This window comes from Daucus carota, chromosome 1, assembly GCF_001625215.2.
Source record: "Daucus carota subsp. sativus chromosome 1, DH1 v3.0, whole genome shotgun sequence".
Lineage (NCBI taxonomy): Eukaryota > Viridiplantae > Streptophyta > Magnoliopsida > Apiales > Apiaceae > Daucus > Daucus carota.
In genome coordinates, this window is record NC_030381.2 from 50,480,142 (window position 1) to 50,505,126 (window position 24,985).

At 33.8% G+C, this 24,985-nt stretch overlaps 4 protein-coding genes across 4 annotated transcripts; all 4 read left to right on the forward strand.

Annotated features, from left to right (window-relative positions):
- The first annotated feature begins 280 nt into the window (after window positions 1-280).
- LOC108203756 (cysteine-rich receptor-like protein kinase 44) lies at window positions 281-3,594 on the forward strand. The gene is made up of 7 exons (XM_017372899.2): window positions 281-1,371; window positions 1,546-1,686; window positions 1,905-2,032; window positions 2,197-2,407; window positions 2,507-2,744; window positions 2,880-3,030; window positions 3,120-3,594. Exons 1-7 carry the CDS (start codon window positions 564-566, stop codon window positions 3,477-3,479), a joined length of 2,037 nt encoding a protein of 678 aa, XP_017228388.1. The 5' UTR covers window positions 281-563; the 3' UTR covers window positions 3,480-3,594.
- Window positions 3,595-6,010: 2,416 nt separating this feature from the next.
- Window positions 6,011-9,123, forward strand: LOC108194441 (cysteine-rich receptor-like protein kinase 44). The gene is made up of 7 exons (XM_017361387.2): window positions 6,011-6,859; window positions 6,958-7,101; window positions 7,384-7,511; window positions 7,667-7,877; window positions 8,011-8,248; window positions 8,383-8,533; window positions 8,623-9,123. Exons 1-7 carry the CDS (start codon window positions 6,067-6,069, stop codon window positions 8,977-8,979), a joined length of 2,022 nt encoding a protein of 673 aa, XP_017216876.1. The 5' UTR covers window positions 6,011-6,066; the 3' UTR covers window positions 8,980-9,123.
- A 6,529-nt stretch (window positions 9,124-15,652) lies between these two features.
- LOC108203322 (PWWP domain-containing protein 6-like) lies at window positions 15,653-19,560 on the forward strand. Its single transcript, XM_017372161.2, has 2 exons — window positions 15,653-15,778; window positions 15,999-19,560. Exon 2 carries the CDS (start codon window positions 16,037-16,039, stop codon window positions 19,235-19,237), a length of 3,201 nt encoding a protein of 1,066 aa, XP_017227650.1. The 5' UTR covers window positions 15,653-15,778; window positions 15,999-16,036; the 3' UTR covers window positions 19,238-19,560.
- Window positions 19,561-21,073: 1,513 nt separating this feature from the next.
- On the forward strand, window positions 21,074-24,755 carry LOC108203329 (cysteine-rich receptor-like protein kinase 44). Its single transcript, XM_017372166.2, has 7 exons — window positions 21,074-22,562; window positions 22,773-22,910; window positions 23,028-23,155; window positions 23,270-23,480; window positions 23,577-23,814; window positions 23,896-24,046; window positions 24,141-24,755. Exons 1-7 carry the CDS (start codon window positions 21,803-21,805, stop codon window positions 24,498-24,500), a joined length of 1,986 nt encoding a protein of 661 aa, XP_017227655.1. The 5' UTR covers window positions 21,074-21,802; the 3' UTR covers window positions 24,501-24,755.
- The last annotated feature ends 230 nt before the right edge of the window (window positions 24,756-24,985 follow it).

A 24,985-nucleotide genomic window follows, 5' to 3' on the forward strand; every position in this document is an offset into this window, starting at 1 on the left:
ACTCAGTATCGTTCTTTAAGGGTTTTATAGACAATACTACTAATCTTTCAAAGCGGTGGTATACAGAGAGCCTAGAGTCTAGACTATTCTGATTTTGGAAAATGGTGGTTGAATATAATTCGGTGGTATACAGAGAGCCTAGAGTCTAGACTATTCTGATTTTGGAAAATGGTGGTTGAATATAATTTGTAAAAGGGTTGCACAACTGCATATAATATATTTTAACAAATTTTTTTTGTGAGAAGTTTTCAATGATGAAAATTGAAGTATACTTATCCGTGCGTCCAGAAAATCCATCTGTAAAATTGCTCCCGCCTCTTTGGTTCTGGAACTTCTTGTCTTGAGATTTTTCCTCTAAGAGGAAAGTAGAAACTGCAGACTACGTCCTCAAGAGAGAAAAATGAAACAAACAGAGTTCTAACGCGCAAACTGACTTTTATGCATTGACTCATTCCACCCAAAATGGAACATATAATTTGCACAACACTGACAAATCAAACCCACTTAATCGAACTCGCAGGAACACATTTTCGCAGATCATTTCAAAATTTTAATAAAACAATATGATCCTAGTAAATCTTCGGGAAACGTCTCTGCTCATTTTATGTAGTATATTGATATGCAATTTTTCCGTTGTCAGGTCCGACAAATATAACCATGCCTGTGGCCGTGACAATAGTGTCAATTACACCAGTAACAGCCTTTACAAGAGAAACCTTGACACTGCTCAAGCCAACCTCATCTCTGCCGCGGACACCAACAGCTCTGGTTTTTATACTACCTCTGTGGGCAATGGCTTGGACCAAGTTAATGCTCTTGTTTATTGTAGAGATGATGTGCAACCTGATATCTGCAGAAGCTGTGTCAAGGACTCGATGAACGAGTTAAGAGAATTATGTCCGTCCACTAAGGAGGCGGATATATGGTACGATGAGTGTGTGCTAAGATACTCCAATGCTTCAATTTTTAACAATGTTGAGACTTGGCCAACTGTATTGATCTCGGTTCAGAGAAATGCAAGTGATATGGATCAGTTTAATAAGAACCTTAGAGAATTGTTGGATAAGTTGAAGGGAGAAGCTACTCAACAAAAGTTTGCTACAGGGAGTGCAAGTGGTCCAGATTTTACGACTATCTATGGGCTAATGCAGTGCAGTCCTGATCTATCTTCAACTCAGTGCACTCGATGTCTTGATGGGCTTATGGGAAATATTCAGTTATGCTGTAGTGGAAAAATAGGAGGGCGTATAATTAACCCGAGCTGTCTGCTTAGATTTACAACTAATGATCTTTTTTATAACGAGACAGTTGCTGATGCACCTCCTCCACAGCCACAACCGCCTCCAACATCACAATCAGCGCCTGTTCCAGGTAAATTGAAGAGTCTTTGATAATTATACCGTGCTTATGTGCTAGATCGCGCCAAAAAGGCTGTGATACTATGTTAAGAGAAGACTTAATATATAGATCAAATTTTTGTCTGAAATAATTTCCTTGGCATATTTTTGGAACAATAATAACACATGTTCACCCTTTTCTTTGTAGCTGCTGATAAAGATGATAATAACACACGGACAATAATTATTGTCGTTGTGGTCATAGTTGGCATTGTTGTTATGCTGCTTGTTCTGGTTTGCATCTTTAAAAGAAAGCAAAAGAAGAGACCTGCTACTGAGACACTGCTGAGTGAGTTTTTCTTATATTACATAAATCATTGTTTTCGTGTTTAAATTTTATTGTTATTGTGTTGTTTTAGCTGAATTGGAACTATATATGTATTCACATATCTCTGAACAACCTGAAATTGCATTTGCGGTTCTACCTCTTAGCAGTTAGCAGCATGTCAAGTTAGTTAGCAGCATGTCAAGTTTATTGATTTATTCTCTTATGTGTTTGTTCTTCAGATGACAATGTGGAAGATATAGGTAGTGCTGAATCCTTGCAATACGACTTTGGTACAATTGAAGTTGCTACAAATTACTTCTCAGAGAGCAATAAACTAGGACAAGGTGGTTTTGGAGCTGTCTATAAGGTAAGAATAAAGCTCAACTGCTAGACATATGGTGTGAATTACCTTTGCAGATTTTGTACTTCTGTAATATTTGTATTCCACTTATATGTTCCATACTATAAGTTACTTCTGTAAAAATTTACCCTTCTGTGATAACTGTATTCCACTTATGTGTTATACTATAGGGCACACTTCAAAATGGTGAAGAAATAGCTGTGAAAAGGCTTTCTAGAGGTTCAAATCAAGGTCAACAAGAATTCATTAACGAGGTCTTATTAGTGGCAAAATTACAGCACAGGAATTTAGTTAGACTCCTTGGCTTCTGCTTTGAAGGAACTGAAGAGCTTCTCATCTACGAGTTTGTGCCAAATGCAAGTCTCGACCACTTCATATTTGGTATGAATTTTTTTCAACATATGATAGGTGCTCTTGTTTGTCTTTCTGTTTATGATGCCTAACTGAGAAATAATCAAAAATGATATATGGTTATTGTAGATTCAGTGAAGCGTTCATGTTTGGATTGGGAAATACGCTACAAGATCATAGGTGGAATTGCCAGGGGAATTCTTTACCTTCATGAAGATTCTAGACTACGGATCATTCATCGTGATTTGAAAGCTAGCAATGTTTTGCTAGATGCAGAGATGAATCCTAAAATTGCAGACTTTGGCATGGCAAGGCTATTTAACTTGGATGAAACTCAAGGAATTACTAATAGAATTGTGGGAACCTAGTAAGTCTTCTAAACATTTGATTGCACTAATGGCCAAAAGCACAAGGGTCAAGTATCAGTCTCCAACAAATTTAATTTCATTTGTGTTGTGAAATCTATGTAATTATGTCAATATTTATTGTCTGTATGTTGCAGTGGCTATATGGCACCCGAATATGCAATGTACGGCCAGTTTTCAGTTAAGTCTGATGTGTTCAGCTTTGGTGTATTGGTTCTGGAAATACTAAGTGGTCAGAAGAACCATAGTTTTCAAAATGGGGAGAATGTGGAGGACCTAGCGAGCTTTGTAAGCTATTTTGTACATAAAATTATCACTAAAGCGACATTCTTTATTCAATGCTATTATCAAATGTAATCGTGTCAATTTTTTTACAGGCTTGGAAGAATTGGAGAGAAGGGACTCCAGCAAATGTCATAGATCCAATATTGAGAAACAGTTCAGGATCAATCCACGAAATGATAAGATGTATTCACATAGCACTACTATGCGTACAAGAAAATGTGGCGGACAGACCTACAATGGCATCAGTGGTGCTTATGCTGAATAGCTTCTCTCACACTCTTGCTGTACCTTCAGAGCCTGCTTTCTTTATGCCGAGTAGAATTGGTCAAGAAGTGTCTTCGGCTACAGATAATACAAATTCCAGGGGGAGCAACAGATCAGTCAACAGTAAAGTAAATTCTGTTAAGTACTCTATCAATGAGGCTTCAATAACTGATCCATATCCCAGATAATGAGAGTTGCGACTGCTCAGTTTTTGTATTATTCGGATTTGAAGTCTGTTAAAATAAATTATTTACCTCTAATCTTTCATCTCCAATTTGGCTACATGAATACCTGTTACTAATTCTTGATTATGGTGGTGCTTGATTTTGACTAATTACATTTTGTAATCACTTACTAATTTAAATATCACCTATAACTCAAAAAATGTCTTTTCTACTTTTGGCTGCGACCTCAATTTTTCGGCGTTTTACATTGCAAAATGCTGGAGATGAGTTACATGAAGCTCTATATGAATTTAAATAAAAACACACTTTGAAATTCCAGTCAGGACTCAGGAGTGCCACCTATCAAGAATATAGAGCTTTAGGCTCTATTTGGGAATTAGTGGTTAGTTGTTAACGGATCGAATTAGCTGTTTTGACTAGCGGATTGAATTAGATGTTCTGACTAGCAGATTGAATTAGTTGTTTCTCATAAAAGTGTTTGGTAAATAGCTAATTGATTAGCTTTTTCTGACACAAACCAAAACCGCTAATCCAAAAATCTCTTCAAAGTAGTTTTTTCAAAATTAGCTTCTTGGATCTAAACCTTTATTTCAATCCTCTAACTACCAAACACTAATATTAGCTTATTTTAGTGGTTAAACCTCTAAAATACCTCAAACCTCTAATTTTGCTCCAAACCTCTAACTTCCAAACAGGACCTTAATCTTGGTTATAGAAAGGGAAAATAGATTTTTTTACCACCCTACTTATTATTTGCTTAGAAACCTACCACTGAATTATAATTTTTTTCTTTTTTGTCACTAATGTTAGGTTCGGACTTTTTTTTGTCACTAACGTTAGGTTCGGATTTGATTATTAACACTATGTTATTTTTTTAGTATTATTAAAATATAGTGTTAGTCTGCAATATAATGGCGATCTGATATGTGTCTATATCTTTATGTAGTGTCCTAGGTAGTTTACCTTGAAGGACGAGAGTTGGACACGCATTTTGACACTCCAAAAAATTTCAAAAATTATTTTATTTTATTTTTTCTGAATAAAATTTAATGTTGGTTTTTTTCCCTTAAAAAACGTTGGATTTTTTTTTTGTCATTAACATTATGTTTTGATTTGATTATTAACAATATGTTATTTTTTTAGCATTATAAGAACATAATGATAGTCTGCAACATTATGGTGGGGAAAATAGATTTTTTTGCCACCCAACAAATAATAAGTTGGGTGGCAAAAAAATTTATTTTCCCTATTATGGTGATATGATATGTGTCTATAACATTATATACAATCATTTATATGTCACTTAGCTAGTTTACCTTGAAGTACGAGAGTTTAAAAGGCATTTTAAGAACCTAAAAAATTTAGTTTTTATGAATTATTTTAAGACTCCACATATATATAGTATCACTTGATTCTATAGTTTTTTACCACTACTTGTCACGTATTTTAAGATTCCCATTTTTTATAAATATACCTCCATAAGTTAAATTTGAGATTTCCTTTCTGAGTAAAAAAATCCGTACTCTCGTCCTCTAAGATAAACTATCTAGGACAGATATGGAGTACTACATATAAAGATATAGACACAGATCACTATTATATTGCAGACTACCGAAAAATAGATTTTCGAAAAATATCGTTTAGATGGTCAGAAAATTTAAATAAAGGTCTGATTTTAATTAAATATAATAAAATTTTCCAAAATGCCCCTTCAAAAGTTAACGGTAACGGCAAAAGATAACAGAAAGGGTGCAAAGTGTCTACGGGTTAAAAGTAAGGGGCTGCATAGTGTTTATTCCAAAACTATTAGGTGCAATGTGCAACATGCTGAAATCAAAGGGGTGTCAAATGCAATTAACTCTAAAAAGAATAACATAGTGTTAATAATCAAATCCGAACCTAACGTTAGTGACAAAAAGAAAACCCGAACCTAACATTAGTGGCAAAAAAGAAAAAAATTATTGTTTAGTGGTAGGTTTCTAAACAAATAATAAGTTGGGTGGCAAAAAAATCTATTTTCTCTTATAGAAATCGGGAATCAAAACTAATGTGTCCTTTTGATTCAGGATTTTTCAGAGTTTTTTCGATAAATCAGTGATTTTTAATCGATTCGGAGTGTAATTGTTAAATCGATAAAATATATTTTAAAAACTAACCAGGGATAAATCTGAGATTTTCCAATTAACCGGAGATTTTTCTCGTTACTTGTGATATTCAAAACACTAATCAACATGGACAACAACGAGATCTTGAACTAACAATGTCAACAACATACTATTCATGGAAGATAAGATGATTTTAAATCTGTGCAAAAAAAAAAAGTTTGAATTCTCAGGCGTTCTATTATAGACTATTCAAATCTTTGCAATCGGTGGTATAGAATTTGTAACTTTTAGATTTTTCCTGTAAGAGGAAAGTAGAAAGTAGAAACAGCAGAATACGTCCAACGCGCAAACTGACTTTTATGCATTGATTCATTCCACGCAAAATGGAACATTTAACTTGCATTACACTAAAAAAGAACAGGCAAATAATCTAACCTGCAGGAACACTTTTTTTTGCAGATCAGTTCAAAATTTAATAAAACAATATGATTATTGTAATCTCTTCGCGAACATCTTTATTCATTTTATGTAGTATAGTCATATGCAGTGTTTCTGTCCTCGGCTCGGAGTATTTTTACCATACCTGTAACAACAATGCTAATTTTACCAGAAACAGCCTTTTTAAGACAAATCTCGACACCGCTCAAGCCATCCTCATGTCGGATGCAAACACTAGCAACTCCGGTTTTTATTCTGCCTCGGTGGGCAATGGCTCGGACAGAGTTAATGCTCTTGTTTATTGTAGAGATGATGTGAAACCTGATATCTGCAGAAGCTGTATCAAGGACTCGATAAACAAATCAAGAGAGGCGTGTCCTTCCACTAAGGAGGCGGATGTGTGGTACACTGAGTGCGTGCTCAGGTACTCAAATGCTTCGATTTCTAACAACTTAGATACTTTGCCACTTGTTTATTTACCGAATCCGGGCAATGCTAGTGACATGGATCAATTTAATAAGGTTCTTAGAGACTTGTTGGACGAGTTGAAGGGACAAGCTTCACAAGAAACGTTTGCTTCAGGGAATGAAAGTGGTCCGGGCTTCTCGACTATCTACGGGCTGATGCAGTGCAGCCCTGATTTATCTTCAGTACCGTGCAGTAATTGTCTGGATGGGCTTATGACAAGTATATATTCATGTTGCGGTGGAAAAGTAGGAGCACGTATATATAACCCAAGCTGTCAGCTTAGATATGAAACTTATCTTTTTTATAACGAAACAATTGTTGAAGCACCACCTCCTCAGCTGCCTCCAACACCATTGCCAGTGCCTCCATCTGGTAAATCAATAAACCAACTTTTCTCAAGTATTAAGCTGCTTTTTTGCAGCTGCTTTTAGATAACATATTCTAACTGACCTTGCCCTTCTTTTTTGCAGCTGCGGGTAAAGATGATAATAGAACACGGACAATAATTATTGTTATTGTTGTTGTAATTGTTAGTTTAGTTACATTGCTGCTCATTCTTATGTGCATATTCAAGAGAAAGCAAAAGAAGAGGACTGCAACCGCGAGATTGCTCAGTAAGTTTTGTTTTGGTTGTCCATACAATGGCTTATGTAGTTCTGTTTTGATGCTTGTACAAAAGCTATTTGTTGCTCTTATAACTACTCCTATGCTGATTATATTATTGTGATAGTTATCTTTTTGCGTTCTATGTTTTTATTGTGTTGTTTAAGATAAATTCCAGGTATATATAAATATTCATGTATTTAAACAAGCTGTAATTGCATTTGCAGTTTTATATCTCAGAAGTTATCACAATGTCATGCTTGTTGATTTATTTTTGTATGTATTGTTCTCAGACGACGATGTGGAAGATATAAGTAGTTCTGAATCGTTGCAATATGAATTTGTTACAATTGAAGTTGCCACAAGTTACTTCTCAGATAGCAATAAACTAGGACAAGGTGGTTTTGGAGCTGTCTACAAGGTAAGAGCAATATTCAAGTGAACTACATATCAGTTATCAGAAGACTTACTTCTGCAATACTTGTATTCCACTTATATGCTTCATGCTATACGGTACTTGGTAAAAATTTACCTTTTTGGATATTTGTATTTCAATTTATATGTTTAATCTTACAGGGCACACTTCAAAATGGTCAAGAAATAGCTGTGAAAAGGCTTTCCAGAGGTTCAAATCAAGGTCAACAAGAATTTGTTAACGAGGTCATATTAGTGGCAAAATTGCAGCACAGAAATTTGGTTAGACTCCTTGGTTTCTGCTTTGAAGGAACTGAAAAGCTTCTCATCTACGAGTTTGTGCCAAATGCAAGTCTTGACCACTTCATATTCGGTAAGAAATTTGTCCCTGTATTATTTTGTAGACCCCTATTTTTTTAGCATGAGATGGGTGCTCTTGTTTGTCTTTGTTTATGAATTATGATGCCTATGGGGAAATAATCAAAAAAGATATATGGTTATTGTAGATTCAGTGAAGCGTTCATATTTGGACTGGGAAAGACGCTACAAGATCATAGGTGGCACTGCAAGGGGAATTCTTTACCTTCATGAAGATTCTAGACTACGGATCATTCATCGTGACTTGAAAGCTAGCAATGTTTTGCTAGATGCAGAGATGAATCCTAAAATTGCAGACTTTGGAATGGCTAGGCTATTCAATTTGGATGAAACTCAAGGAGTTACTAGTAGAATTGTGGGAACCTAGTAAGTCTTCTAAACATTTTATTGCACTAATGGCCAAAAGCACAAGGGTCAAGTATCATTCTCCAACAAATTTTATTTCATTTGTGTTTGAAATCATATATATGTAATTATGCCAATATGTCTGTATGTTGCAGTGGCTATATGGCGCCTGAATATGCAATGTACGGCCAATTCTCAGTTAAGTCTGATGTGTTCAGCTTCGGTGTATTGGTTCTGGAAATACTAAGTGGTCAGAAGAACCATAGTTTCCGAAATGGGGAGAATGTGGAGGACCTAGCAAGCTTTGTAAGCTATTTTGTACATAAAATTTATCACTAAAGCAACCTTCTTTATTGGATGCTATTAGCTTATCTAATCTTGGTCATATTTTTCAGGCTTGGAAGAATTGGCGAGAAGGGACTCCATCCAATGTCATAGATCCAATATTGAGAAACAGTTCAGGATCAATACACGAAATGATAAGGTGTATTCACATTGCACTGCTATGCGTACAAGAAAATGTAGCGAACAGACCTACCATGGCATCGGTGGTGCTTATGCTGAATAGCTTCTCTCACACTCTTGCTGTACCTTCAGAGCCTGCTTTCTTTATGCGGAGTGGAATTGGTGAAGAAGTGTGGTCGGGTACTGATAATACAAATTCCAGGGTGAGCGACAAATCCGTCAACAGAGTAAATTCTGTTAAGTACTCTATCAATGAGGCTTCATTAACTGATCCATATCCTAGATAATGAGATCATTTTAGCAGTTATTGACTCATAAATTATACTCTCTGTTTCGGCACCTGCAAAATTCTATGGTATATGTTGTTTGCTGATTTCGGCTTTACCTTTTCTTGTTGTAATATTCAAAACAACTAATTTTTTCTTGTTCATGTATGATGGTCTTCTGCAAATGTATCCACTTCATGATTGATGGATATAAATTTAATGAGCGTCTAGACTCTAGTGACATAAATTATTATACTTAAAAAATAATATATAAATATATATTTATTTATAACTTCGAGATTGTTCTTCTGAGAGAAAAATATAATTTAATATATATAAAAAAATTCCATTATTTTCAACTCATTACAATAAAAAAATATAAATCTAGGGTTTTAATATACGCCAAATATTTGAAAAAAACTGCTGAAGGATAGATCATAGAAGAGTATGAGATTCACTATTCACACTTCAGCTCTATATAATATCTCTGTCTACGACTATCATGACTTAAATTGATTTGTCACTAGTTTATCACATTTCAGTTTTCACATGTATACTTCTTCCTGTTATAATTATGGATTTAAATCATCAATCATCAATATATTATATACTTATATATAATAAGCGTAAGGGAGATAATTTGGTCGCATGGTCCTGTGGTCCAAAAGTTTATCATCCGTTGGATCGTATATTGAACAAATAAGCACCGTTAAATTAAAACAAAATTAAATTCTGTTCAATAAGGAAACTGACATCTACTTGCATGTTTATAATTCGTTTTCTGAATTCAAAACAAATTCTGTCTTTCATGTGTTTTTGGTTTTTTTTAATTCAAAATAAATATTTCCTACAAATTTTAATTGTGGAATCGTATAAATCACACCGTCACAAGATTATTTTTATCCATCGGATCGTATATTGAACAAATAAGCACCGTTGGATTAGAACAAAATTAATTTTTGTTCCATAAGACAACTGATATCTACTTGCATGTTTATAAATCCTTTTCTGAATCCAAAACAAATTCAGTATTTCACGTGTTTATGATTTTTTTGATCCAAAATAAATATTTTCTACCAATTTTATTTGTAGAATCATATAAATCGCACAGTCACAAAATTATTTTTACCTAATATATTTCAAAATTAATAAGCCCGATTTATGTGAGGAACAAATACAAAAAAAATTTCTTAATCCAAAACAAATTCTACCATCTTATTGCACGTTTATGATTCATCTTCTAAATTCAAAACAAATTGTGTTCATCAATTTTAATCTCGAACCATAAAAATTTTTAAAAAAATATTTAAATGACATTATAATAATTTTAATATAAAATACATTTATAAATATAATCTAATAGAAGTTGGTTTAAAATTTGATAGAAAGAATTTAATACTTTGGCATGATATGTACAATTTTAATTTATTATTTATAAATTAATTTTTTCACACCATTTAAAATATATTTAAAAAGTTTATAAATAATTAAAAAGCTCCCGTGCCTTGCACGGGCTATAAGCTAGTCATATATATATATATAAAGGAGGATGCGGACGTCTCTAGAATTGTTCGATTCAGTCTTCTAATTTTTCTTAAATTTTGGATAGAAAATATAGTTATAATTCAAAAAATCAGGTTCAAGAATTCTTTTCTTATCGAATTCTAAAGATGATACAATTCTTTTCTTATTTACAAATCTTAAAAGCAATAGGATTACTAGCAATTATTGATAAATAAAATTCATATTTAAAATTTGTAATGTATGTTAATACAATTTTTATTTTCAATTAGCTCATCGTCACCCTTTTGTATTGCTTGCAACAAAAAAATAAGCAAGGATGGCACTGTGTTCTATTTATTCAATTAACAATTATTGAACAAATATAATTTAAAAATACAATTCTTATTAGCAAAAGTTATAAAATTTATAATTTTATTATATTAATTTTTTTCAAATTATATATCTAAAAAATAAAAACCAGCATATTTCAGAATCTCAAATTGTCTAAACAAGTTTGTAGCGCTAAACTCATGTCGTTCCATGATGGTCAAGAAGACAGTATCTCTATCATGAAAACATCTTTTAAGATCTTCACGGCCTCATTCAAATAGTATGCATGGACTTACAACCAATCTCGATAATAGTTGGATTCAATCTTATAATTTTTTTAAATTTTGAATGGAAAATAAAATTATAATTCAAAAAATCAAATTCACGGATCTTAAAGGTAATACAAATCTTTTTTTATTGGATTGTAAAAAAATAAAATTCTTTTCTTATAATTTTTTTAAATTTCGGATTGAAAATATAATTATAATTTAAAAAATCAAGTTCAAGGATTCCAAAAGTTAATACAATTCTTTACTTTTTGGATTCTAAAAGTAATACAATTCTTTTCTTATATAGGAATCCTCAAAGGAATAGGATTATATTTATTTAAACTAACAATCCTAGATAAAATACAATTTATATTTAAGATTTGTCCGATGCGTACAATTTTTATTTTTGATTTACTCTTATAATTTTCTTAAATTTCGAGTAGAAGATAAAGGATTGTAAAGATAATAATCATTAAAAAATAATAGCAAAAAAATTTAGAACCATAAAGGAATAATATTTTTTAACTAAAAAATAGGAATTATAAAATAAAAATAATTAATAAAATAAAATAGGATATATAAAATAGGAATCATATATTGATTTTATGATAATGTAAATAATTCTTCATTAGTATTGTGTTTGTCGGCCACGGGAGGCGGCCTAAACTGATTTTTATCTAAATAATAATAACTTTTCTATTAGTATTATGTATCATGGTAAAGCTAAAATAATTTTTTTTCTATGTTGTAATATATTTTCTTATTAAAACGGGACTACGGTTCAAAATAATTTTTATCCAATCATAATCTTTAATTTTATCATAATTAGAATAATTTTTATATTTATTTAAACTAATAATCATAGATAAAATACAACTTATATTTAAAATTTGTAAGGTAATACATATAATTTTTATTTTCGATTTAGTCTTATAATTTTCTTAAATTTCGAATATTATATAAAGGATTGTGAAGATAATAATCATTAGAAAAAACTAATAGCTAAAAATTAGAACCATAAAAGAATAATTATTTTTAACTAATAAATAGGATCAAAAAATAAAAATTATTAATAAAATAAAATATGATATATAAAATAGGAATCATATATTGATTTTATGATAATGTAAATGATTCTTGATTAGTATTGTGTTTGACGGGCACGGGAGGCGGCCCAAACTAATTTTTATCTAAATAATAATAATTTTTCTATTAGTATTATGTTTGACGGGAAAGTGGCTAAAATAATTTTTTATCAATGTTATAATATATTATTTGTTAAAACGAGACCACAGTTCAAAATAATTTTTATCCAATTATAATCTTTAATTTTATCATAATTAGAATAATTTTTATTAGTATTGTGTTTGACAAGAGAGCGGTTCAAACTAATTTTGATCTAAATTATACTGTAATATTTAATTTTATCATAAAAATAAAAATTATGGATTATTAGTATTGTGTTTGACAGGATGACCACTTAAAAAAAATTATACTAATTATAATATTTTTTATTAGTGATATGTTTAACCGGAAAATGACTCAAAATAATTTTTATACTGTCATAATATTAATTCTTATCAAAATTTATACAAAATTTATAACGCCGCCGCGAAGCGCGGCTTTATTCACTAGTATATATATAAAGGAGGATGCGTACGTCTTTAGAATTGTTTGATTCAGTCTTCTGATTTTTCTTAAATTTCGGAGAGAAAATATAATTATAATTCAAAAAATCATGTTCAAAAATTCTAAAAGTAATATTATTCTTTTCTTATTGAATTCTAAAGATGATACAATTCTTTTCCTTCTTATTTAATATTTTATATTGAATTCAAAAAATGATACAATTCTTTTCTTATTTAGTAATCTTAACAGAAATATGATTATATTTAAAAAATCAGGTTCAAGGATTCCTTTGTCTTTGGAAAAGTTAATACAATTCTTTTGTATGATAATAAATTTTTACACGTAAGTAACGATTTAAAATACGTTGAATTTTAATTTTAATTGTGTTTTTTTCTAAAATAACCATATTCTTGACTAACATGGTCAAGTAACTTTCTCAAACACTGCTTCGTAGAATTATAATTTTCTTTTGCGGACGGTGGTCACGGTACCTGTACAGTAGAGCGAGTGTTTTTTTTCTAATTTTTTCAGGTTTGGCCTAAATTTAATTTTCACTTAACTCCGATATGTAAAGTACATGATCTAAATAATATTTTTAATATCGATTCTGGACTTTCCTCTTTTTTTATAAGTGATTTAATTTAATAATAAAAAAACCACGACATCTACATAAACAACCACGTCGAACAAACAAAACACAGGAACAATCACAGATTAATCTCACGTGATTTGTTCGATTCAGTCTTCTAACTTTTCTTAAATTTCAAATAAAAAATATAATTATAATTCAAAAATGAGGTTTAAGAATTCTAAAAATAATATAATTATTTTCTTATCGGATTCTAAAGGTAATACTCTAGAATCTATTAAAAGGATTCTAATAGTAATACAATTTTTTTCATATTAATTTAGAAATCATAAAAATAATACGATTCTTTTTGCAAGACGAATCCATGTTAGTCGTTTTCAGAGAAAATTGAATAACATGATTACATAAATTCTCTGGACAAGAAAAGATAAAACAAGCAGTTTACCACAATATATGATGCTGACCAGAGGTGAGAAAGTGCTCTAAAAATAATTTTCTTAAATTTTGAATAAGAAAATAAAATTATAATCTAAAAATTATAGACAAGTACAATTTAGAAAAATTAAATTCTTATTTTCAAAAGTTATAAAATTTATATTCTTATTTGATTAATTTTTTTCAAATTATATATCTAAAAAAATATAACGGAGGATGCAGTACGGTGAAGTGGCGTCTCTGGAAACTCTCCGTTTAAACTTTCCAATTCTTTGAGAAAAAATAGGTAAAGTAGCTAAAAAATAGTAATCGTAAAAGAGATATAATTCTAAGTAGTTAAGAAGTAGGAATCTTAACGCGTCTCTAGAAACTCTGCGGTTAATTTTTCTATTTTTTCTAATTTTTTTGAGAAAAGATATGTAAAATAGCTAAAAAATAGTAATCGTAAAAGAGATACAATTCTAAGTAGTTAAAAAATAGGAATTTTAACAAAAATATAATAGTTAAAATCTATGAAATAATAAGTGGTGAAGAAATAGGAATCTTAAAAGAAAAGAGAGATAATTCTAAACAATTAAGAAATATAGATCTTAAAGAAAAATATAATAGCTAAAATCTATGAAATTGGATAAATTTATCCACTTATAATTATAATTTTATCATAATGTAAATGATTCTTGATTAATATTGTATTTTAGGGGAGGGCGGCCCAAATTAATTTTTATCTAAATAATAATAAATTTTCTATTAGTATTGTGTTTGACGGGAAAGCGGCTAAAATAATTTTTTTTATTTAAGTTATAATATTTTTTTTATTAAAACGGGGCCACAACTTAAAATAATTTTATCCAATTATAATCTTTAACTTTATCATAATTATAATAATTTTTATTAGTGTTGTGTTTGACGGTTGGGCGAATCAAACTAATATCTATATTATAATGTTTTGTTATTAGCATTGTATTTAACAATTGAGCGGCTCAAAATAATTTTTATCTACATTATTATATTTAATTTTATCATAATTATAATAATTATTGATTAATATTGTCTTTGATAGGAGGGAGGGTCAAACAATTTTTTTATTAGTATTGTGTTTGACAGGAGGGCCACTTAAACAAATTTTTATATCAATTATAATATTTTTTATTAATGATATGTTTAACGGGAACATGACTCAAAATAACTTTTATGCAATTATAATATTATTTCGTATCCAAATTTATAAAAAAGATTCTTTATTAGTATTGTGTTTGGGGGGAGGACGGCCCAAATTAATTTTTATCTAAATAATAATAAATTTTCTATTAGTATTATGTTTGACGGGAAAGTAGCTAAAATGATTTTTTGTCTAAATTTATAACGCCGCGAAGCGCGGCTTTATTCACTAGTTTTAAGAATAAACTAGAACTGATTAATTAAAGAATTAAATTTTAAAAATTAGGTGTCGTGTGAATACTAATTATCTATATCTATATATATAAATATGTATATATGTATTTGTTTGGAAATATCCATGAATATAATTATACACAAGTCAGGAAACCTTTAAATTTCTTTAAATATAACATGTAACGATAAATTATGTTTTTTTATCATCTTAGATCGAAAAATAAAAAATAAAAAATAAAATTATAAGGATTGGGTTACCGTAGTTTTGTAAATTAAAAATCTATGATAAAGATCCTGAACCAAAAAAAAATCTACAATAAAGATCATCGGAAAATATTGATCCTATATTAACGGACAGCTGTCTTTAACCAGAATCTGAATATGATCTTTTTACAGCTAGAAAACTTTGTCTTTTTTACAGCATTTACATTTCTTACTCGCAAGCATCTCTACTCACCATCACAGCGCTTCATTTATTTTAATCTGCACAATGGACGGTCCATATAGACAGTACTCTACAGTAACTTCTTGTACCATTTCACATAAAACAAATTAAGCCACCACTTTGTATAACTGCTTGTTGTATTTCACCTGTATTTTATCTTTCAAATTAAACATTTACACATCTCTCTCTCTCTCTCCCTCTCCCTCTCGCTTTCTCTCTGTTCATCAGGTATTCTCTACACTCCTCCACTTATCATATGTGTTTGTGTGTTTCTTGATTTGTTGTGTCGACTGCATGCTTGTTTTGATTTTAGTTTGGTTTCTTGATTTAAAGTTTTGGCCTTTTTGAATTATATGATTCTGTGAGTGTAGATGTAGAAAACCCTAGTGGGGTTTTGTTGTTTATGCTTGTTTTGTTTGTAAAGTTCGTGTTTTTATGTGTTTGGCAGTTAAAGATTTAAGTGGAGTTTGGTAATTGTTTCTTGAAATGGAAGTAGATGAAGCTAGTGATAAAACCCTAGTTGCCTCTTCTGAGGTGGGTAGTGAAAATGGTGGGGTTCTTGAGGTTGGGGCAGGTGTTGAAGGTGATATGGGTGATGGGGCTAAAAAGGTTTCTGATAGTGATGCTTCTGGTGAGGTGGGGAGTGAAAATGGTGGGATTCTTGAGGGTGAAATAGGTGTTAAAGGTGATATGGGTGAGGGGGTTAAAAGGGGTTTGGACATAGTTGCCTCTGGTGAGGTGGGGAGTGGTAATGATGTGATTCTAGAGGGTGGAGTGGGTATTAAAGATGATAACGGTGACGGGGCTAAAAGGGGTTTCGATATAGTTGCCTCTGGTGAGGTGGGGAGTGGAAATGGTCTGATTCTCGAGGGTGGCGTGGGTGGTAAAGATGATAAAGGTGATGGAGTTCAAAGGGGTTCTGATGTAGTTACCTCTGGTGAGGCGGGGAGTGGAAATGGTGTGATTCTCGAGGGTGGAGTGGGTATTAATGATGATAACGGTGACGGGGCTAAAAGGGGTTTCGATATAGTTGCCTCTGGTGAGGTGGGGAGTAGAAATGGTGTGATTCTCGAGGGTGGAGTGGGTGGTAAAGATGATAAAGGTGACGGAGTTCAAAGGGGTTCTGATGTAGTTACCTCTGGTGAGGTGGGGAGTGGAAATTGTGTGATTCTTGATGGTGGAGTGGGTGTTAAAGATGATAAAGGTGACGGAGTTCAAAGTGGTTCTGATGTAGTTGCCTCAGGTGAGGTGGGGAGTGGAAATGGTGTGATTCTTGAAGGTGATTTAGGTGTTAAAGAGGATAGCAGCGATGGGGTTCAAAGGGGTTCTGATATAGTTGCCTCTAGTGAGGTGGGGAATGGAAATGCTGTGAATCTTGAGAGTGAAATAGGTGTCAAAGATGATGGGGTTGGAAGGGTTTCTGATTTAAGTGGTGAAGATGAGGAAATGAAGTCTGGGGTTGGAAGGGTGTCTGATTTAGGTGGTGATGGTAAGGAAATGAAATCCGGGTTGGGAAATGATATTGGTCTGCAAGTTTTAAAAGGTACTGTTGCTAAACAGAAAGGAGAGGTGAATGGTGTTGAGAGTGATGAAAGTGATTATGGTGATTATGATGATGATGGTGATGATACTGATATAGGGGATCAAAGTTGTGAGTACAGGGTGGGTGATTTTGTTTGGGGAAAGATTAAGAGTTATCCCTGGTGGCCTGGGCAGATTTATGGTGAATCTGATGCATCAGAGTATGCTCTTAAGCTGAAGCAGAAAGATCGCTTTCTTGTTGCATATTTTGGGGATGGTTCTTTTTCTTGGTGTGGCCCGTCCCAGTTGAAGCCATTTGTTGAGAATTTTAAGGTTATGTCTGAGCAAAGCAATTCTAAGAATTTTACGTATGCTGTAGAGGCTGCTTTGGATGAGTTTAGTAAAGTTGTGGAGCGTGACATGGCTTGCTCATGTCTAGCTGAAAAAAATGGTAAACTTGAAGCTAGCATGGCTTCAAACAGTGGACTTAAGGTAGGAGTTCTTGTTCCTGCAGGTGTCGGAATATCTTTTATTGCTCAATATAATCCGAAAAAGCTTATCGACAGTTTGAGAAACTATGCAGAAACAGCATCCATGAAGAATTTGCTTGAGCTCACTGTTATAAAGAGTTGGCTAACTGTGTATGGTCGCGCAAAAGGAGGGTATCCATTGCCCTTGTACCATTATCCCAGAGGGATTGAAGGTCTTGAAGACAAGAGTGGCAATCCAGTGAAAGTTTCTGCCCAGGGCCCTAATGGAGACGAGTGGTTGTCCATCCCGGTGGAAGCAGCTGACTCTGGACTTGATCTGTCCAACCAATCTTTGTTGTCAAAATGCCAAGAAGCATCAGGTGATATTCAGTATCAAAGAAGGAAGCAAAAAAGTGTGGCTGAACTTATAGAGGATGAGATGAGAAAGGAGGAGGGCTTTGTGAATGAGTCTGTCTCTAATGTAGTATCCAGTGGCAAGAGAGGGAGAAGGCAGAAGGCTGTAGCTTCCAGATCTCCTAGGACTGGGGGAGAAAAAATCACAGCCCGTGAATCTAAAGTTTTTGGGGAAAAAGAAGCCGATGAACCCCCTCCATCTGGGACGTTACAGAGTAAAATACTTTCTGGTGGTGAAAGTGAGGGCGATGAAGAGACTGCAAAGAGCAACAGATTAAGGGAAAGAAAGAGGAGCAAGTATCTATCCCCTCCTTTCACAAATCCTAGCCAAATAATGAAAATTTCAAGCTTTAAAAGAGATTCCCAAACAGAGTCTGTGAAAAATAGTAGAGTTGGGGAGCGAATGGCTAGGGTTGCTGGTCAACTAATTGGGTTGCAGAGTCCTTCCCAGACTGAATTTCCTATAGTAAGCAGTAAGAATAATGCTAAATCAGGTAGTTCAAGCCCTGAAACAGCTTTACAAGATGATAGAAAAACTAATATCTCAATGCACTTAACTGCAAGTCCAGTTCAACTACTCTCTCAACTTCAATCTGCAGCTGCTGACCCTTCGTGCTTGATAGAGAAGAGTGAGGTTGATTCAATCACAGAAAACATTATCTCATTCAGAAACAAGGTGCAGCAGAAGGGTGAACCAGGTAGCATGAAGAGGAAGCCTGAATGTGTCTTTCAGACGATAGAGAATGGGATTGATGGTCAGGACTTTAAAATGCCACCTGCTAAGAGAGCTGCTAGCGGCTGCGAGACAATGACAAATGTAGAGGATGCAAGTGAAGAAACACCTGTGACACTTATTTTGACATTTCCTCCGGCTTATCCTTTGCCATCAAGAAATGAGCTGATAAAAATATATGGGAAATTTGGACCCGTGGATAACAGTGAAACAGGGGTGTGGTACAATTCTTTCAGTGCTCGGGTTTCCTACTTAAGGAGATCAGATGCAGAAGAAGCCTACAAAGCATCGGTGGAGAAAAATCCCTTTGGAGATGCTAATGTTAATTACCGTCTTCGTGAAAGATCTTCTTTGGATAACGGGAAGGCAACTCAGTCCTGTGATGATGAGGCGACACAGCTGGGCTTGATAAGGGAAAAGCTCAAGATGGTGACTTCTATAGTGGAGACCTGTGGTGGCAAAATATCAGTGGAGTTCAAATCCGATTTGGAGAGCGAGGTAAAAACCCTTTTGGAAAGGGTGCGTTCGATGGCGGTTACTTTATCTTAGATGGTATTTGACCTACATTAATAAACACATTAAGGCTTGTTGTTTAACTACTAATACCGTCCTTTTGTCCCTGGGTGATTTCTCGGGGTTAATATCTCTAGGAAGCATCTATTAGTGCTAGGAACAGTTTCGCTAGTATCTATTTTACATGAGACATTGGTATAGGTGAAATGATCTGTTAGGTTTTTACAGACCAGACAAATATGATTCCGTATTGCTCCAAGCTGTTGGGATTTTACAAACCAAAAACTATCATTCAGTATCATTCCCAGGCTACATCTACTATATATAACATTTCTGTGAGGACTCATTCTCACCATTAACTTGTCAGCAGCCGGCAGCGGACACAATTTTTCTGCAATGAACTACGCAACTTTATGAGCCTCTCAACTATCATATTTATGTACTGAATGTATATTCATTTGCTGTGTTTATGTTACCTGGTTCAAAGCAGCCTTGTCTTGTTAACTCTGGTTATGAGCCTGGTAACTCCCTCGTGTTATTGCAGCCATGATGTTCAACCTGATATCTGTATTTGCTGTGGACGTTGAACAAGATAAGAGAGTAATGCCCTAATCGAAGGATCTGATATTTGGTACTATCAGAATTAAGTGCTGCTCAGTGGCTTGGATAGTCACAATTGCTTTTTGATTTATAACTAGCTCTTTTATGAAAATCTTGTTAAATAATTTTCGATTTTATAGGTCAAATAGACCATTCTAATTTTTGAAAGCAGGGGACCAGGCGCACATGAATCACGATTACGGTATTCATTCGGGCATTTAATTTGTATAGAAATAGTTAGCCCCAAAAAAAAAAGAAAATTGTACGGAAACAACAAATAAGTAGCTACTTAACCGAATGCCCCATTGCAGAATTGGGGGAACATGGTAAGTTGATCTTCTGACCTTACATACTAATCAATCACTAATGTCAAAAGAACAAGGATCATATATGCTCCTACCAACACATCTAATTTGATTTTCTTTCTGCAGTCGATATATGGCTGCCGAGTATGCAAATCTACGGCCAGTTCTCAGTAAAGTCTGATGTGTTCACTGTTCAGCTCTGGTTTACTAGTTTTCAAAATACTAAATGGTCAGAAGAACCATATCATGGCTGGGAGAATGTGGAGGACCTTGCCAGCTTTGTGAATTATACTGTACACCCATTTTGTCATCATGTGCGACAAAACCATAGATACTAAATGCTATTAGCATACTGAATTTGACTATATTGATTTCTTTCAGGCTCGAAAGAATTGGCGAGAAGGGACACCATCTAATGTCGTGGATCCCATACGAAGAAACACTTCAGGATCAATACATGAGATGCAATTCACATCAGGCTACTGTACGCGCGGAGAAAAACCTACCATGGCCTCTGTGGTTTTTCTGCTAAATAGCTTCTCTTTCACTCTTGCTGCACCTTCGGAGTTCGGAGCCTGCTTTCTTCATTCAGAGTAGCCCTGATCAGGAACTGCCACTGCTCACCGATAAATCCTAGCAACAGCAAAAAAATTTGTGTCAACTACTCTATTAACGAGACATCGTTACCTATCCATAACCGCGGTAATGTATTTTTTTTAATCTATTCTTGCTGACATATGGTTCATTTCGCAGTCATTCTCATCGAAATTTACTTTCCACTTGTGACCTACCTATCAATCAAATTATCAGTCTTACATATGCAGGGACATATTACATGGTGAGCAGAACTGGCACTTAAACTCCGGACAATAATGTGGAAACATTGAGGGACTCTTGTGGTAATGGAGTATACTGGAAGGACACTATTGGTTCTTTTGTAAGAATCCTCTTTAATCTTTTCCTTCATTGGTAGTTATGCTGGCCCTTGCTTTTCTTGGTGCTCTTTAATCAACTTTTCTGTCCATCCCAAAGTTGTCTCATGAATTACTCAGCTTTGGCTTAGGTGACCGTAACTTATGAACTTTCATGTTACACAGTTACACCTTACTTAACAGTTATCGTCGAACCAAAGTCTTTCGATAAGAATGTCAAGGGTGGTATCAAACGGATGCACAGAATCTCGGCTTTGTACCGTCCTTTCTGTATTTAATTATCAACGCGATATAATGGGTCAATTAATGAGTGTCTCTAATTCAATTTTCGATTCAAAATTTGGCTGAAAGAGAAATTGACTTATGTCATCCCAAAATTCTTGAATATGAACACAAACACAAACATATTAGATTGATCAAATAGACATTCTTCAAATCAAAAATATGCTTTTAAGTTAAATGTTAGACTATAATATACTAGTTTAGTTTATGACATGTGTGCAAAGTACGAGTTTAAATAAATATTTTCAATTTATTATTTATCTGAAAAATATTTTTTTTTATTTGACTATATACATTATCATCTTTTTAACGTATACTCAGTGAATGATGTCATCTAGGTGATGTTATAGTATTTGTCTATTTGTTATCTGATCATGGTTATAAGCGGGGCCGTGTTTTTTTTCCAAGAGAACATTTTTATTTATAACAACAAATCAACAGGTCCCTTAATCGAATTCGCACAAAAAATCTGAGTAAAAAATATGATAGCACTAGCCTCTCCCGGATCATCTCTCTTCATAATATGTATATTCATAATATGCAGTAATTCCGTTGTCCTGTCCGATTATTATAATCATAGATGTGACTATAATGTTAACTACACCGATAACGGTGTTTTTAAGACAAATCTCGACACCGCTCAAGCCGCTCTCATCGAGGCTACCAAGGCTAACAACTCTGGTTTTTACACTGCCTCCGAGGGAGAAGGTTCGGACCAAGTTCATGCTCTTGTTTATTGTCGAGATGACATGCAACCTGATATCTGCAGAATCTGTGTCAAGGACTCGATGAACAAGTTAAAAGACTCATGTCAGACTAAGAAGGCATGTATATGGTACGATGAGTGCGTTCTTAGATACTCGAATGCTTTTATTTTTGGCAAAGTTGAAACTACGCCGCTTGTTGTGAGACCAAATCAGCTGAATGTTAGTGATATGGAGCAGTTTAACACGAACCTTGAGGTTTTGATGGATAGGTTGGAGAGACGAGCTGAACAAGACAAGTTTTCTTCAGGGAATAATACTGGTCCAAATTCAAGAACTATCTATGCGCTCATGCAGTGCAGTCCTGATTTATCTTCAACGGGGTGCATGATTTGTATTGATAAGCTCAGGAAAGAGGTGCCATCGCATTGTAGTGGAACGGAAGGGCGTGTATTAGTTCCAAGCTGTCATCTTAGATATGCAACTGATGTACGTTTTTTTAACGAGAGATTTATTGATGCACCACCGCCACAGCCAGGTAAATTGACAAGTCTCTGATAAGCCACCAACTATTCTAAAGTCTCTAAGTGTTGAATATATGTTTCTGGTAAGCCTTCCTTAACACCTCAAGGTTTTAGGTGGCTGGTTGCTTAATACGATATTATACTTAATTTTATGTGTTAGTAATTTCCTTGATATTTTTTGGACTATTAGCATAATCTCTCACCTTCTTTTTTTACAATTTCAGGTAAAGATGGTCATAAAACGCGAACAATAATTATTGTTGTTGTTGTCATTGCTGGGGTTGTTTTAGTGCTGCTTGCTGTGGTTGGCATCTTTAAAAGAAAGCAAAAGCAGAGGACTCCTTCTAACAATCGATTTCCGAGTAATTTTCTTCTAGGAGTTTTTTGTTGCTCTTATATCTATTCATATATTATTCATTATTTCATTAGTTCAGTGTCATGTTTGCTGATTTATTCTCCTCTGGCTGGATGTTTTTCAGATGAAAATGTGGATGATATGAGTACAGCTAAATCCTTGCAATTCGAATTCAGTACTATTGAAGTTGCTACCAATTGCTTCTCGGATGACAATAAGCTTGGACAAGGAGGGTTTGGAGCTGTTTACAAGGTAAGAACATCGTTCATGTGATTTCTTTTTTGCAATCATCAAAACCAATAATATTCATCTGGTCATACTTATGTTGTAGTTTTTGAATACCACTTCTTATGTTTATTATTACAGGGAACACTTCAAAATGGTCAAGAAATAGCTGTGAAAAGGCTTTCTAGAGGTTCAGATCAAGGTCAACAAGAATTCATTAACGAGGTCATGTTGGTGGCAAAATTGCAGCACAGAAATTTGGTTAGACTCCTTGGTTTCTGCTTTGAAGGAACCGAAAGACTTCTTATCTATGAGTTTGTGCGTAATGCAAGTCTTGACCACTTCATATTTGGTATGAAGTTCATCCCTCTATTGCTTTATAGATGAATTTCTTTATTTATCAGGGATGAGTGTGCTCTATTGTCTTTCTTGTATATGGTTATTGTAGATTCACAGAAGCGTTCATATTTGGATTGGGAAAGACGTTACAAGATCATAGGTGGAATTGCCAGGGGAATACTTTACCTTCACGAAGATTCTAGAGTAAGGATTATTCATCGTGATTTGAAAGCTAGCAATGTGTTGCTAGATGCCGAGATGAATCCTAAGATTGCAGATTTTGGCATGGCAAGGCTGTTCAACTTGGACGAAACTCAAGCAGTTACAAGCAGAATTGTGGGAACATAGTAAGCCTTCTAGCCATTCCATTAGTGCCCAAATATTAACTTTTATGCAATTATGTCAACTTTTCAATCTGTACATTGCAGTGGATACATGGCACCTGAGTATGCAATGTACGGCCACTTCTCAGTCAAGTCTGATGTTTATAGCTTTGGTGTATTAGCTTTGGAAATATTAAGTGGTCAGAAGAACCATAGTTTCAGGAACGGGGAGAGCGTGGAAGACCTTGCGAGCTTTGTGAGTCATTCTGCACAAAAAACTTATCAGTAGTATGTGTAAAATTCTCATATACTGACTGCTATTTGTATTTGACCATATTAATTTCTTTCAGGCTTGGAAGAATTGGCGAGAAGGGACTCCATCTAATGTCATAGATCCTATATTGAGAAACAGTTCAGGATCAATACAGGAAATGATAAAATGTATTCAGATCGGGCTACTATGCGTGCAAGAAAACGTTGCAGACAGACCTAACATGGCCTCTGTGGTGCTTATGCTAAGTAGCTTCTCGATCACTCTTGCTGTACCCTCGCAGCCTGCATTCTTTATGGAGAGCAGAATTGGTCAGGAAATGCCATTGTCTGCAGATAGAACTAATTCCAGGGCGAGCGACAGATCTAGCAGCAGCAAAGGAAATTCTGATAAGTACTCTATTAACGAGGCTTCAATCACCGATCCATATCCACGGTGATGTGTGCTATGAGTGCTCGATTATCTATACTCTCGATTATCTATACTCTGGATTTTATCTGTTAACTAGCCTAAGATTATGTATTCCGGCTAAGATTGATCAGCAGTGTGTTTGACATGTTTTATTAGCACCGAAAATTACGTGTTCCTGCTAAGATTGATTGTCTAGATTATTTGCTCTGTTTTAATGTCTTCGTGCCTCGGTTTGTAAACTATTTGAAGTTTTACATATGTAGTTATATTTTTACTATTTCAATTACTCATTCTAGTATTTTGCCTCCGGAAAAAATTGTTAGAACAACCGGCTCTTGTCCATAAATACCATAATGGCCTGTTTGGGAAATTGGGATTTCATTTGAAATCCTGAATTTGATCAAATAACCTGTTTGGGAATTTGTATTTGGATTTCATTTGAAATCCACACATTCAAATATTGGTATAAATCTGAGAATTTGAAATGACAACTCAAATCCTGTTATTTGAAAT